Source organism: Anabas testudineus, chromosome 11, assembly GCF_900324465.2.
Source record: "Anabas testudineus chromosome 11, fAnaTes1.2, whole genome shotgun sequence".
NCBI classification, from domain to species: Eukaryota; Metazoa; Chordata; class Actinopteri; order Anabantiformes; family Anabantidae; genus Anabas; species Anabas testudineus.
The window spans coordinates 7,447,143-7,463,478 of record NC_046620.1 but is presented as its reverse complement, the minus strand read 5'-3'; the positions used below and the strand labels follow the sequence as shown (position 1 = coordinate 7,463,478).

The window sequence follows — 16,336 nt, the reverse complement described above, 5'->3', positions numbered from 1 at the left end:
CATGAAACGTTATCTGATCTTCATCTAAGTCAAGAGTATTACTAATATAATGTACCTAAAATAATCACACAAAATTTTTTTTATTACATTTATTGAAAAGAACCATAAAAACCTCATAGTGCTAGTCGAAAAAGTATGTGAACCTCAAAAAAAGCTATTTGGACTCGAGTGTTAGCATAAGTTAAGAAATTTAGTTTGGAGGTGTGGACTAGAGCTACTTTGACTGACAAAAACACTCTTTCAGAGGATCTACAATCAAAAATTGATGATTTACATAAAGCTGGAAAGGGTTACAAACTGATGTCAAAAACTTTAGAAATTCACCAGTCTTCAGTTAAGCAAACAATCTACAAATGGAGACACTTTGGGACTGTGGCTACTCTACCAAGAAGTGGGCGGCCAGTCAAAATGACCCCAAGAGCACAACAGCACTCATCAATGAGGTAAACAAACAACCCTGAGTGACAGCCAAAGATTTGAAGGAATCATTGGCTAACGTCTGTGTTCATGAGTCTACAGTAGGTAAAACATTAAACAAGCAGGGTGTCTATGGCAGGAAACTACGAAGGAAGCCACAGTTGCTAATTCCTCTCACATACTTTTTTCACTATCGTTATGAGGTTTTTATGGTTGTTCTCAATAAAGACATGAAAGATCAGAGGGGTTATTATTTTAGGCATATTGTATTTTTTAATACTCTTGACTTAGATAAAGCTCAGATCACATTTTATGACAAATTAATGCAGAAAACCACGTAATTCCAAAAGGTTCACATATTTTTTCTTGCCACTATATCCTCTCAGAATATCTTCATATCTTTGAGAGAATATCTAGTCAAGTTAACCCAGCACCCCAAAACAGTTTGGGGGCAGGGTTTGCCATAAAACATGAAAAAAAAACATCAAGGGGAGTCAAAATGTCTATAGCTTACAAAAACTACTCTCAAGGTTAATGTAGTAAAATGCATTTATCATGTGCTACTGCATAGCATACTGTAGGTCAATAGTATAATAATTACAAGTTACTTCATACTCTTCAACAGAAATAATGTTTTTGTACATAATTCAAGTTATTTCTTCTTTGCTGTTTCTTGATTGATGTTAAGTCATCATCAACAAAGCTCCAGACTTACTAAACTTCTTTGATTATAAAAGTCTACGTTTTAAGGGAAAGCTGCAAGACTTTTGATGTAAACATTTAGCAGGAAGTGCTGAGATTTGTTTGTGGTAAATTAACAGCATTCAGGGAAATATGCAAAGTGTAAAGATGTAGGACAGAGAGGGTATGATGTGCAGCAAAAGGTTTTTCTTGTTACTTAGTGCCTCTTGCAGACATGTTTACAGACATAGTTGTGTTTTTAATTAGGGAAGTTGATACCAGTAGTTGAGCACATGGGAGACTATTTCAGTACTTCAAGGTCTGAATGTAGGCTCAAAAATGCACCTCTCTGAAATTTAGGAGTAATTTCCTATTTTGTGAGGCATGATAAAATGGACCTTTTTTTGAAGCCAGTCCAGCTAAAGTAGCTTTTGGTCTCCATTTGTATTTTCACCCACAAATTAAAGTAAGTGTTGTTTACAAGTGAGAACAGAAAGAGGTAGTAAGAGAGAGAGCAAGAATTCACACTGGGCTGCAAACATGAAACACAAGCTCATATCTGAGCACATGTGCACACATACAGTTACACACACGTACACTTGCTCATATGGCACCACTGTCAGGTCAAAGATATGCATGACAATATCAGTGTTTGATATGGGTGTGTTTAATAATTCAGATCCAAGCTGGGGTCATATCTAAGATGTGTTATGAGGCTATTGTCCTCAGGGAGATGCAGAAGGACAGATGCAGCACTGGAGGCTTTCAGCAGAGTAGAAAAAAATCAATGCTCTGAGTAGTGACTAATAAACCCCTCCTCAGTGGTCTAATACAGGGGTGGTTATTATATCTCCGAGGGCAATGCAGCATTGAGGGACTATTATTACTTTACAAATGGAGTGTGTGCTCATTCAGAGGAGGCAGGGGTCAGGGGCTGAGTACTTGTCCATGCACACTCTGTCGCAAATGATGAAGCGGATAAAAGTGTGCAGGGATACTCTCTGATGTTGACAGTGTGAGCACAAAAGCAAGCACAAATGTAAACCATCAGTCCTTGTGTCAGCATACCCTCTTATCATGTTGCTACAGTGTCGGTGTTCAGGAAATAATGAATACGCTACATATAATATCCTATAATTTTCTCCCTATTGCCTTTGTTAATGGTTTTTTATCTACTTTTGGGTGTTCACAATTTGTCCTGTTCTTTAACTTGGCCTTAGACAGTGCGTAGGCGATGAGACTGACAGTCACACTGTAGTTTGGCAGCAATTTAAAAGACGCTTGTCTGATGATTTGCTGTGCAAATTGTGCACACTTGGTTCTTGAGTCTGAAGGAGTTGAGGCTAAAGCTTGATGTTTCTTTTACGCTTAGTGTGAAGTAGAGTTTTTTGTACCACTCTGCTTGTCCCAGACAAATGAGCTTGTGCTGATAGTGAGTCATCTAACAAGGTTGTGTCAATAACGTGTCAATAAGTAAGATTATTTTCCAAATTATAGTAACAGTAGTAATACAATGTGTTACTTCTGTTCAAACATGATTTACAATGTCGCTAATTAGTGGGACTAAGTATTGTTTGAAACCTTTTGATATTGATGCTGATCGAATACCAAAATACGTTAATTTCCTTTTCCTTTCTACAATTTGGTGCTAGAAAAGTAGATTTTCAAGGGTGGAATGATTCCCTCCTGAATATCCGTGTCAGTAGGTAGGTAGGGGTAGGTTACTTAAACTCCTATTGGTTAAGAGTTTGAATCTGATTATTTAATTCCAGTTTTCAGTTACTGACAGTCTTTACTGCAAATAAAATCCAGGATATTCCAGTAGTTTGAGCACACACGAGACTAGCTAAGCACGAATTTACACCAGACAACATGTAAAACAATATTCTATGAGAATAAGATTGGAAATTATTTGTTGAAAACACACAGAGAATCAGTTATAATCAAATATGAGTTTATTTTTTATAAATCATTCTTACAAAATTGGCATTTATCTATTTCATTTGTGACCTCTATAAAAGTCTTCTGTTAATTACAAGGTAGGAGGGAGGAGAAGGCATTAGGACAGCTGGGCTTGACCGAATCCTCACAGATCAACAGATATTACTGCTGATTGGTAATGTGAGACAGCCAGTCACTGATAAATAATCACAAACAGGAAGTGGTCATGCGTTGCTGCCTTGGCAACAGTGTCCAAACACAAAGATGAAAACAGGGTGTTATAATAAGGGAATGGAAGCTGTGACTCATCCAGTGTATGAAGGCAGGGATATCAGTCCCTGTACATGGTGCTATTGCTGCCCGTCTACTGGAAATAACAAGTCTAGGACAGACAGTGCTCGGCATGTCAAGAACTCAAATGTTGATAAAAGGCACAAATTAAGAACAGACTAGTTTCCAGAACCCACGCCATCGCCACTACAAACACCAACTGCCTGGCACGTTTTGGGTAAACCTTCTCCCATCTGTGTTGAAGCACACAATGATAACTTGCATAATGTTCCCCCTGATCAAATGACAGACATAACAGAGGCATTTTTGTGGATGCAGAGGTTTTCCTTATGGCCTAGCTCACATCCGTCACACTCTGACTGAGCTCACGCCAACTGAAAGATGGGGCACTTTCTGTTGCCAAGTTATCTGACCTGAAACCAAGCTGTGAACGAGGTAATTTAAACACAACTGTCACAGCCTCAGACCCATTATTGTAATGCATTGGGGGAGATGTTAGAGCGGAATCTGAAAATGTTTCCATCTGGTACAGGGGACCCAGCTGCTTATTATTTTCCATGTTTCAGTTGGCGTGGTTTTTATTGGGACTTTGCAATTTGACTCCTGTGGAGAGCAAAGATGGTGTGGCCCAAACCAATTCTAGATCACTGGCGTATGCAGTTTTTTTTTTCTCATGAGTTAAAACTCTACTATGACTCGGAAAAGTTATCTCCCTCTTGGGGAGTTCTGTATGAGAGAGTGTGATAGACATTTTCCTGGAAAACCAATGCAAAGTGAAACATAATATGAGCTGTATATGGGTATGGATTAATGTGCACAGCGTGTAAAAAATAAACTGAATAAATACCATTAACTTCCCTCAGCGATGCAGGATCAGTCTTATGTTCTCACCATGTCATCTCAAATCGTACACAGTATTTTTTTCCCCAAAAATAAATATATCTATGTACAGTGTTTTGCAGGGATTTGAAATGGGTGGTGTCTCTCTTTTTTTTTTTTTTGCAAAGCTGGGGGACATGGTTCTCTTGAGATGATCAACAACAGTGATTCAAACAATAAGACATAAAAGGCTTGATATAGACAGTATGGTTCTGTGAAGATGAAATAAGATCCAGATACAGACCAAGTGAAGAGTATGTTTTTCCCAGAATCACATACAGTTGATGATCAAACATGAGATCATAAATCCCTTCTAGTAAACAAATTACAAACCTAAAGTCTCAGAATGTAAATACACACGAGTAAAAAAGACAGTCCTGCTAGATATGATAGCTATGTGCTGAAACAGAGTGGCTCTGCTGTAGCAGTATTTGGATATGACTTTTCTTGTCACCTTTGCTGATACTGTAAAGGCTTTGAAATACATTTTACATAAACTTTGTAGCACAAAATATAAACAAATGGAAAAATCCTCAAAGTAATTGAATGTGACACCGATACTGACGATGTTGATGACAGCTACTGATTAGCACACACACTAAAGAGCTTTGGCTGAGACATTTTGCTGAATGCCTGCCTGACAGAAAGGCCACTAAAAGCATGCCGCTTTCATTCAAATGTCTCAACTAAATGTGTGAGTGGACCGTTTGTGCCATTGGCTGCATGAAGACCTAATAACAACGTTTAGCAAAATCAGCTACGAGCCAGCCATTTTATCAGACAGCCACTCTTTTTAAAATGATCAATTAAAGGTGGAGATAACTAGTTATTTTAGCAATTTGATTGGTTGTCCAATACCAGTAAGGTAATGTAAGGTGCAAAATGTCAGGCGGTTTAATGTGTATATGGTAGCGATGGGAGCAACTGGTAAAAGTAACAGACAAGCATGACCACAGTCGGGGTGAAATTGGAGAGAGGGTGTTGGCGCAAAGCTGTCCTCCCAATTCTAGCATCAGCCACCAGGTCAAAGGTATTAAACAGAACTTGTCTGATACGTCAAAAATAAAACAAACAAAAACAAACGTCATGGCGGCAGGAGACTACATCAGACTCATGAGTAGAATCTAAGCATCTCAAACTGATGTGGGCAACCTAATGTACAATAAACAACTTTAAAGGCAGACCCAGAAGGTAAAACGGCCCTGATGCGCTCAGCGTTAAAAATCCTGTGAAATGACGTTGGCCACTAAAGACCTGCAATGGTCTTAGATTTTTCTCCCTGTAAGGGTAGTGCTCTGAGGCCATGCAGGAAGAAATAAATGGGCGAAACAAGTCTGGTTAGAATGCAACGTTCTGCTCCATTTCATCCAGAAATGTTCATTTCGCTCATTCCTGCGAAGGGAAAATGTACTCCGTCTGAGCTTATGGTTGGATGAGCCAACTTTTCAAGGCTCTGTACACACACACGCGCACGCACACACACACACACACACACACACACACACATGGAAGAGTGAAAGTACAGAGTTTGAAGGCGAAAATAAAAGATGATGAAAGTAAGTGAAAAAAAAAAGATGAGAAAAGTATAACTGCTGTGGTGAGTACGAGAGGAAAATGGGATATGAAACGAGATGTTTTTCTAACTTATTTCGGTGATAACAGGGAAGCAGATAGACCATTATAAAAGCCATATTGGCACATCAATGGAATGAGCCAGGGATATGACAGACAGGATGTTTTCAGACTTCAGGCTCAAGAAGATGTGACGATAGCTGAAAATATCAGGAAATAATGGCCGCTTTGCTATGAAAACCTTGTAATAACAGCTTGGACACTGCTATTTACTTTTTCTGTCTTGAAAACGAAAATAATAAACTGACGCTGTGATTCAAAACGTCTCGCAGGGGGAAAGAGGGTCAACAGTGATACCAGAGAGCTGATTTGTACAGAAATCAAATCAACTAAAGAACAGAGTTTCCCAGGCTATAAAAGCAGGAGTTTGGTAGTGAGTCCAGTATTATGTCCTGATGCAGACAAGGGAGGGTTGCAAGGGTTGAAAAGTAGGATTTGTGGTGAGGTTGCCAGGTATGTGATCACAGACACCTTCCCTCTTCCTCTTCTACCATCCTGCAAATGTGCCGAGAGAGCAGGAAAGTCGATGTCGTCCTTGTTCATGTTGTACAAAAAAATATTCTATCCAAGAGTTCTTTGTCAGTAGTGTGTGCTGTGTGTTTGCACATTTGTGAAACATACAGCACTGTTTGGCGTGTCCATCACTTTGTGTATTCCTCTTTGTCTGTATGTTTGCGTTTTTTTGTTTGCGTTTTTTCAAATCCAAGCGCCATCTGCTTGTTTCCTATTCATCCCTTCCCGCATCAAGTCCTGGCAGCAGCAGCGCTGTGGTCATTGGCAATGTGCTGGGTGGAAGACAGAGCGTTGTCGCTCCCTGTTCATCCTGGTGTAGTCCTACTACTGCTTCTACCCTCCAGAGTCTCTCTCTCGCGCCTCCCCCTGCGTGGGGTCTCCCCAGAGGGGGCGCCGGTCCTGTCAGAGCCTCTCTATGTCCCTGTATTTCTTGCGGAGGATGGAGACCTGGTCCTTGAACAGGACTGGGTCCAGTCTCATCTGTGAGTGGACCAACGGCATAGCGCCAAACCAGCTGGCAAACTTATTCATGCAGGTCTGTCGCTGGGCAAAGTGGTCTGGATCGGCCCACCGAGAAGCCCTTGAAGACTGTTGGAAAAGAAGAAGAGGGGGGGAAAGGAGACAAAAGAACAGTTTTAGAATCATATCAGTGTTTTAATAATAAATAATAAAGTCATTAGCAAGCAAGCGGAGTCTAAATAGTTAAAGAGATAACTGCTGCAATAGGTAGTGTAAATAATGGAGAAACAATTGAAAGAATTTGCTAATAGTGATGGTTACATGTGTAAAAGGTGCGGATTTGTGCCAGTGTAAGTCATAGTAGTAGAAATGTACGCTTCACAAAACTGACCTAAATACTGACAATTTAGTTGTATGAAAAAAACAAAAAATACTGCATTTTTACTTTTAACTTTACTTATGATCCACCTTAAAATCAACTGTGACACATTTGGAACATAATGGGTGGTACACCAGAAAAATAACACAGCTTTACATCCCAGGCAGGAAGGGGACGTTCTGCCTGCATGAAAAAGACGATTGGAGACGATCACCTGCATTCTTTCATTTAGTCATAGTCCAGCGTCAGCAACAGTGACAAGAGAAAACCATTACTGAATGATGACGGCGTAGGTTTTTCTCAATAAATCATCAGCTGGATCATGTTCTAATTTTAGAATGACATTACTTCTTTCTGCTGTTAGTGACTGATCTTGTTTACCCACGGACTGCACCAAAGAGTTTTAAAAGAATAATTTATAAAGCAGCAAGAGTTCGCTCCAGCGGAAAGACCATAAATTGTGAGTTCAGGATGAATAACAATTTATGAAAAGGACAAAATTAAAGAGGATTATGTAATGTGGTAGTTTCACATCCAAGGTTGTAAAATTGTTACTAGTTCCATAATATTGTGGAATGAGGTTTTCTTTAATGCAGACCAATTTTCTCAACTGGCAGCAGCCCTGTTTTGGTTACAAGCTCTTTTAATGAGTCATCTACATAAAATATTCATAAAAACGACATGGATCTACTAATGAGCGGGGTTTCCATACACTCTTACCTGGCCCATCATGGTCTCCTTATACTGTTTCTTCTGTGTGACCTTGATGGGTGGCAGCTTGGTCACAGCAGATACCAGGAAGTTCATCAGGATGTCCTCACAGTTGGCCAGCTGGTCCACCATGCTCTTTAGACTAGTGGGCAAATAGTTGGTGTACAGGTAATGGTAATACCTGAAAGAGAAAACACAAAGCAGATCAAATGAGACCATGATCAAAAACGTCACAATGATCACACAATTTCAGACCTTACAAAAAGCAACACATAATGTGTATAAATGCATCACATCTTTTAAACCCCTTTGTGTTCCAAGTTGAAGCCTTTGGGTTGAACTGCATTTAGTCCTATTTCTTTGCGCTACTGACTAATTCTTACGTCCCTGGATGGATTGAATGACTGACTTATTGAAAGTGATTAAGCGTTCGGCTGCAGGGATTGGCTGACTTCAGTTTAATGGTCTGCTCCCATCACAGCTGGGTGAAGCCATATTAAAGCTGACAAGTCTGTAGTTTAACAAAATGCAGGAACTGTGGAACAGTGTGTAGCAGACAAATTGACATTTTTTGGATAAAACACACCCGGTGTCAAAACACTGTTTCCTGAGGCTGTGCTACGCTGAACATCACGCCTACTTTCATAATCTACAGATCACTGCATCAAAGTGTTGAATCAAAAAGAAGACAACTGAACACTGGAGAGCAGAGCAGAGCAGAGCTGTGATCCTTGTATAACAAAAGGGGAACTGAACAGAAGTAAGGAGCATGAAAGAAAACTGCAGAGCAGAGCAAAACAGTCGGAGCCGCTTCACATGGTGGTAAACAGCTGTACCATAGTGGAACAAAGTTTGAGAAATCAGAGGAGAGATAATGTGAAGTGGTTGCTATACCTGTGGTAGATGGCGGCCCCAGTCAGCACCATTGAATAATCGTTGGTCCATTTGGAGGTGTAGCCCCAGCGCTCCTTGTTGCTGTCCCAGAAGTGGCTACGGGCGGGGTAACCTACGATTCGCTCTGGAAAGCTCTGCCAGACTGTGAAGGCAAAGTCCACCTGGACAGAGAGAGATACGCTTTTATGTTGGGATGCAGAACTTGATATTTGGAACATTTATTATATGTGTAAATGGTGACTTGTTAGTTTAATTGTTATTAGTACAGTATTAGTAATGAATTAAGCATTAATAAAGCTATCTGAACTAAAACATGTTCCCACATAGAAAAAAAAAAAGAATTAGAGATTAATGTTGTTGAATTATGTAATTTTGACCTCTCTGTATCTATTTACAGTATGTATTAGTGAGAAATAGACCACAGGGAGAAATAATAAAGGAACTGCTCACTCAAACACACTTCAGCAAAAATACAACAGAGGAAAAACCTCATCAAACACAGAGCTGTCTTTCCTATGCAGCTGCCTGCAGCCAACTTCTGGTGGTGACGATCAAAGTATTCTATCAAATAATTAAGACGAAAACATCAAAAAGGACTCAGTGACTTTGCAAACAGCCAGCTCTCCATTGCACCACATATTAACACACCATACTACACCGAAAGAGTGTTTAAATTGATGAATACTCAAGTTAAAAACCACCATAATACGCAGCATTTCTATCTAACACGAGAAAATACAGACTGATAGCATGTCTGACTATAATTTGGAAATTCATTCTGAAGAACTTTATTTTGAAGGACAACTCTTATCCTCCAAATGATTCAGTTAAAGGTAAATGGAAAGCTACAAAGAAGCCAAAGATGCCTCTCCCACGGTATTATGTGATGGGTGATTGGGTAGGAAGGCCTTTTTAGCAAACTGTGATGGTATTTTGGCCTTATTTACTTTTTTAACTTCCACTTGCAGTGATGTTACTTCAGGTCTTAAACTTTTGGGATTGTTTGTGTTCATGATCCAATTGTCTTTATGGGAGAATCATGGGTCGATTTGCTTTTTTGGGGATGGATTTTGTATCGGATGCCAGGTCTGCCTTGCCATCTTGATTCTCCACACAAACAGCCTTTATGAGATCTCATTCTACACTGTTCAAAGCAGCATCTGGCTTCCCATGGTGCCGCGCCAGAACATGTCCACGGGAAAAACAGGAACAGTCCCAACAGCATGTGCAACAAAAATGCCCAGAACAGCGCCTACTCTTGAAAAGGGGATTTGAGAGCTAGAGAATGAGTAAAAGCATCAAAAAAGACGAGGTGAAAGAAGAAGAGGGAGAGAGAGAGAGAGGAGGAGGAAAGAAAGGCACATGAGAAGAGGGAGAAGATAAGGCCCTGGGAATTAAAGTTTGAGCAGTTTAGGCGATTTAAAAATCTAGTTGCAGTGTGATAACTTGAAAACACCCGGGACAAACAGGAAGAGATAAAAGATTGAGAGAAAATGCGATTGAGAGAGTTTGCAACTTAGTTTCGTCTCAAGAGGACCGGCCTATTGAGGGTGGGAAGAAGGGAACAGAGAGAGAGATGGAAGAAATGTGCAGTTCGACTCTATTTTATTTATTATATTACAAGATACCTCTGTGGTGGACAACACTGTGTCCTCATCCAGGCTGAGGACAGCGTCGGTCACGATGGTCTCGTAGGGCAAAAAGCGGCTGCTCATCACCTGCAGGGGAAGAAACAGCACAGAGGATTAAAACCACATCGTTAAAATGAGGACGTCAGGATTCTCCTCTTAAACAGCATTAATTCATGATGATTTGATTGGATCGAGCATGTTGAAGGCACAAATGCAGAACTGAAATCAGTGGGAAACATCTGAAAAGAAAAAGGAGGAGGACTGAAGTCTTGTACATGTTGTCCCTTCTCTCATCACACTGCATATATTATAGACTGACGGTGTGGAGGTGTTGAATCACACAGACGACAGCTTCCATTGAACTTGATTGAACATGATAGTGTTTCCATGGAAACATATCAGGAGTGCTTCTTTCTAATTATTTGATATTATATGTAATATCCAGGGATGGATTTATTTTTAATAAGAACTTTTTTTTTATGTTGACTCATGCAACTTATTTCTCAGCTACCAAATTTTAAGCTAAGTAGACACCATTTTAAAATGCATCCTAGAGACTAGCTTTAGTCATTCTGTTTTCAGTCTTCAGTTTTTAGAGAAACGGAAAAACCTAAACAAGCTGAAAGACACTAAAAACGCCCAGTGGCAAGAAAAGGTAGGTGAGCCTTTTGGATTTTCATGGTTATCTGCATTAATTTGTGATAACATGTGATCTGATCTTCATCTAAGTCGAGAGTATTAACAAATATAATGTACCTCCTTTAACAAAAACTTTTTGAGCCTGCTACGCACAAACAGAATGATCTTATGTGAGCCATGCCTCGCCAAAAGGAGCCTTCAGAGGATCAACAATGAAGAATTGTTGATTTACATAAAGCTGAAAAGTGATTTGAAGACTTTAGAAATTCACCAGCTAAAGTTTGGCAAACAATCTACAAATGGAGACACTTTGGGACTGTGGCCTGTTTGAGAAATGTGTGATTTAAAGTCTGTATAAAAGACGCTGTAACTAGTCGGTCTGTGAGCAGACGCATGCAACGTGTTGCTGTGTGCTCCCTTGCTGCAAGAGTAAAACTTAAGAATTCAGATCATCTCCAGTTTGATTTTTTTAAGAGTCTCCCAACAACTTTTAAACCGGATCCTAACATACTCTCCCTCGTCCAGATGTGCTAAATGGCACAAGGGGGAGGTTGGAGTCCTCTCTTTCAAAGTCCTCAGTCGTGTCGTACAGAGACGTTTTGACAAGCCAATGCAGAAAACCATGAAATTCCAAAAGGTTCACATACTTTCTCTTGCCACTTTGTATATGCTCCAAAGATGAACCCTGCCGCATAAAGTTCTTATTTGTTGAGCTCCTATCCACAGCTCACAACCATTGGTAAGGGCTAGAGAGTAGGGCCACTGGTAAAGAGAGCCTCACCTTGACATGAATTTTAGAATAAAAACTCCTTTTGCTTCCAATATCTACCGTATGTATTTTTAATTGCTGCTCATAAATTCATGGGATTCAGGACAGCACCAGAAAGCCTGAGCACAAAGAAAGAGCAGCAGAAGAGACAAGCCAATGATCAGTGCTTTCCTGCATGCTGCTCCCTGTCGTTTTCAAGTCTTGGAGCTTCCATTACTGCTACAGAGATCCCCTTCTCTTTGAAATCAATAAAAGCATATAACCACAAGGAGAAACATACAGTGTGAGTCATGTGCCCTGCATATGGCACCTATTTACTTCTCCTCCACTGCTGAAGACACACTATGTATATGGTATTAAACATCAGATGAAACCAAACTGCAAAGAGACAGTTCAGATATTTACTGAAAGCAGAGAGTGATGGTGGTTGGGGTCTGGTGGGTGGATGGGAAAATCAACATCTTGAGGATACTGAGGATACTTAGACAGGGAGTCTTTGGTCTGTTGCTGTGATGAAAGGCGCTCGGATGAGAAAACAGCAGCTTCTCATTGACAAAGAGTATTTGTGTGTATTGTAAGCTGGATGTGTGCTCGAACTCAAAGTACCTCCCACACAAACAAGAATGGGCTCATGAAGGCACAGCTCTAATGGATGTAGACACACAAACACAAGCAGATACATGGTCTATACACACACACACACACACACACACAGGCCCTGGAAAGCGTGTTATTCAGCACTGCTGTGAAGGTCAGGCCTTTGTAAGAATACATGCTCTTTAAAACACCACCTGCACTGAAAAGCTGTTGCATTTACATTTAAGAATAGTCAGGCTTGACCCCTTTTTTCCCTGTAAACACCCGACATTGTCGGCCTGCTGCGCTCCAGCAGTGAGCTCACGCAACAGGTCTTCGTCGCTCCTACAGCTGTGGGCAGCAACAAACGCCAAGAAAAATGCAAGAACATGCCGAGTTACGAATTACTGTTTCAGGCTTGTTATCAATCATTCCTTTAATCATCTACTCGCCCTTCAGCTTTTAAAATCTCATAGTGAAAAATGTCCGTCATTCCTAAGGTGATGACTTCAAATTGTTTGTTTGATTTGATCTACAGCCCCAAGCCAAACTAGTTTACTATGATAAAAAGAGGTGTTGAACTCATGACCATCATAAAGCTTTAAATTAACAATACAGTGGAAAACAACACAAACCCCTAAGAGCGGTATGATGTTTATCATGTGTTCCTATATTAATTCACCTGATGTCTTAACGGTTGTCTATGATGAATTGTGCATTTGTTAGAAACTAAGTTATATATAAAATATCAATTTTTGGCAGAATTTAATTCTTCAACGCTAAATTTGATGAAGATTACAGAGAGATGAACTAGAAAAATAACCAATAAACGGCTGACTGGTTTATTAACAGGTTGATCGAACACATTTAAATTGATCAAATTGAGTTTTTTGTTCTAATAATTTTAATTTGAGTGATTTTATAAATAATAAACAAATCTATACATGTATATGTATTTCAAATTTATTTAAACATGTAAATAAAGGAGAGTAGACTAAGCTCACATGCATCAAAGTAGTTTTAATGTCTAAAGCCATTAGCTAGCAGCATATCAAATACAATTGTATTTAAGATATCTGCAGTTTAAAGAGCTTAAATTCGTTTGATATCATGTTTTTGATGTGTTGATGCACCAAGATGAATTTCTTTTTTTTTTTAATCTTATTTTGATACACCATGGATTCAAACTTCGGTAGAAACATGTTTTTATTCTGTGATGAGGAATTAGGAAAAATAAAGTTAAACTGGTAAATTGGGATTGAGGTCACATCCACAGCTTTGATTTACATCTCCCTATCTGCCTTTCTTGCTCCCTCTTCACAACTCTGTTGGTGCTAAACACTGCAGAGGCAGTGCCGAACCTTTTTACTGTTGCTCTTATTGCATCGGGGTGAACGAGCCGATGTGCGCGAGTGACAGTTGTGTTCACAGATGAAGGAAAAGCAGAGAGAAAATGAGAGTGGAGAGGCTGTAACCTCCCTCTCATTTCAAGTGTCATCATTACTGCTTTAATCTCCTGCAGGCAGGAAGACAAAAAACAAAGCATTCCCATCTCTGTCCTACATGTTTTCCACTTGTTTTCTTCTACAATGCGACACAGAAAATACCAGCGATGAAGTAAGGAGACAGGAGGGGGAAGAAGTGACAGCGAGACAAACGGGAAAAAGTGAAAAGAGACAAAGAGAGGATGAGAGGCTGGTGTTTCCAAACCCCAGATGGTTTGTAATGTTAGGAGTGCGACATATTAGCCTGGGGCATCCTGGTTCTCTCCAGGAATGTGAGCTCTTACAGCAGGAATCTGCCTCCAGCACTTCACCTCCTCTCTAAAGGACAGCAGCAGAGAGAGAGAGAGAGAGAGAGGCGAGAGGAGGACCACCAGTGTGTGTCGACCATATTAAGAGCTGCTGGGATTCTCACACGGCTTAAACCGACACTCATAAACCAGCTTCTTGGCCGGCATGCCAGAGAGACAGAGAGGATGACAGCAGGAAGGACAGAGGGAGGAAAAAAGGGAAACATGGGTAAAAGGATACGGTTGGTGTTTGTGTTTTTCTCATTCAAAACAAATCCCATGAAAAGCTAACAACGTTACCACGTCTGTTTCACAGCTCGTCAGCTCCTCCTGAAGACACAAAACTTTAAAAAACAGGACACAAATTGTACTCGTGTTTCAATAAAAGGCCGTGCAAATGTTGTGGACTGATTTCACTTTACAGCAGCAGGACTACGAATGAGGGCTGCAGTGGAAATAAACTACATATCATCAAGTGCATTAGCGTGGGTCGCTGATTTTATATTTCTGGGAAAATAACAGCTCTATGGCACAAACTAATATGATATTGCATGTCAGGTTTTAGCTACATATATAATTACAACAATACAGAATATGACCAGACGTATCATTCAACACAGTAACGTTTGAGTCCTGAGAGGAGCAAAAACAAAACATAGGAGATAAGAGAGGATGAAGCAGTAATAAAGTAATATGTTTAAAAAAAAAAAAAAAGCTTAAAGATGGGAGAAAGAGAGGAAAGAGAAGGGATATGGAATAAAGTGGCAGGAAAGAAGGCGAGAGGGATGAAAATATTCTCCCTCTCTCCCTCTGTGGGGTGGAGGAACACAGCTTGGCTCGCCACGGTAAACACAGAACCCGTTACAACCACAACAAACCACAGGCTGTCTGGCGTGCACACAGACACACACACAGCCTGTACACTAAGCCTGTTCTGCTCACTTTTTATGGACACACAGTGGCACACTGACCTCCCGCTGTGATTGACAGCTTGGGAGAAACCACTCAGAGCCACGTGGAGAGGTAAACCATAAAGCCAGCCTGCCGCCGGGTGACTGACACTGATGTGAAAACCACTTTCTCTGATTGGCAGGTGAAGTTAAGTCCTTGTGAGCAGGGAGGGAGAGGAAATCGGCGGATGAGTCTGATGTCTCCGAATACAGATGAGCCACCAGATGCTGGTTCCTTCATCTCAAAAAGCCTTAAACAAGCTTTTCTAAAACAGTGGAACTTAGCTCGAGTCAGTATTTACCGACACGTCTCCATGTGTGTCCATGTGCGACCTTTGACTTGTACAAGCAGAGGTCACAGGGAGGCTAAGATAAGCACAGAAACCCCTCCACAGGGCAGAGTCTTCAACGTAAAAAGCCTAATAAGGCTGTCATAATAAATGCCACTGAGGTATGCGTGTGTCTTGCTCGAGGGTCGACTCGCGAAGAAACGAAAAAATGTCAAAGCCCAAAGTAAATATTTTATATGTAACTTAATAATTTTTTAAGCAAAAAAACATCACCTGGCTCCACGACTTCTAAGCTACAGGTATTTAAGATGTTTACAGACATCACCATGAAAACTGTGACGGATATTTTCTGCTTTCTCTACTTTTTTTTTTTTTGTAAACCAAATGATGAACTTAAAACTCAAAAAGCCGAGTTTACAAATGGATGAATACGCTGCACAGATTTTGTGGATGAAACATGTTAGAGAGTTATTCAATACATTTAAGATATTAAAAAAAAAAAAAAGCACCTCAGTCATTAGAAAACCAAAGCTGTGAGTTGTCTTCTGGGCATGTATACTGTGCATATTTAGACCATATACAAAAACTCTGTAACTCATTTCTCCTGAGAGATTTTTTGTAATTTTCTTAATTAGATATTTAGTTATGATTAACGTAAAGGGTAAAAATCATTAAATACATTTAAAACAAGTAGACGACTTACACATTTATGCCTTCTTATCTTTTCTAACAATGTGCATTAGCCTCTAAGCCACACTTTTTTTCCCAGTGTATATTATTCCCATTACTGAACTTTAATTAAAACCACACAAACTGTCCTTTAATGGAATCAGTGTGGCACAAATCGAAACTCATTAACTCCAAGAAACTCTCCGACTGAATCAAAAGATAC

General features: G+C 40.0%; 1 protein-coding gene across 1 annotated transcript in view; it reads right to left on the bottom strand.

Moving 5' to 3' along the window:
• Nucleotides 1-3,035: 3,035 nt before the first annotated feature.
• The window catches only part of ext1b (exostosin glycosyltransferase 1b), a 95,651-nt gene continuing 82,350 nt past the window's right edge, over nt 3,036-16,336 (bottom strand). The window contains exons 8-11 of the mRNA XM_026347128.1: nt 10,426-10,515; nt 8,798-8,958; nt 7,913-8,084; nt 3,036-6,942 (exon numbers count right to left, since the gene is read on the bottom strand). Coding sequence (XP_026202913.1) covers nt 6,757-6,942; nt 7,913-8,084; nt 8,798-8,958; nt 10,426-10,515 — 609 coding nt within the window. The 3' untranslated portion in view covers nt 3,036-6,756. The remainder of the gene's footprint in view (nt 6,943-7,912; nt 8,085-8,797; nt 8,959-10,425; nt 10,516-16,336) is intronic.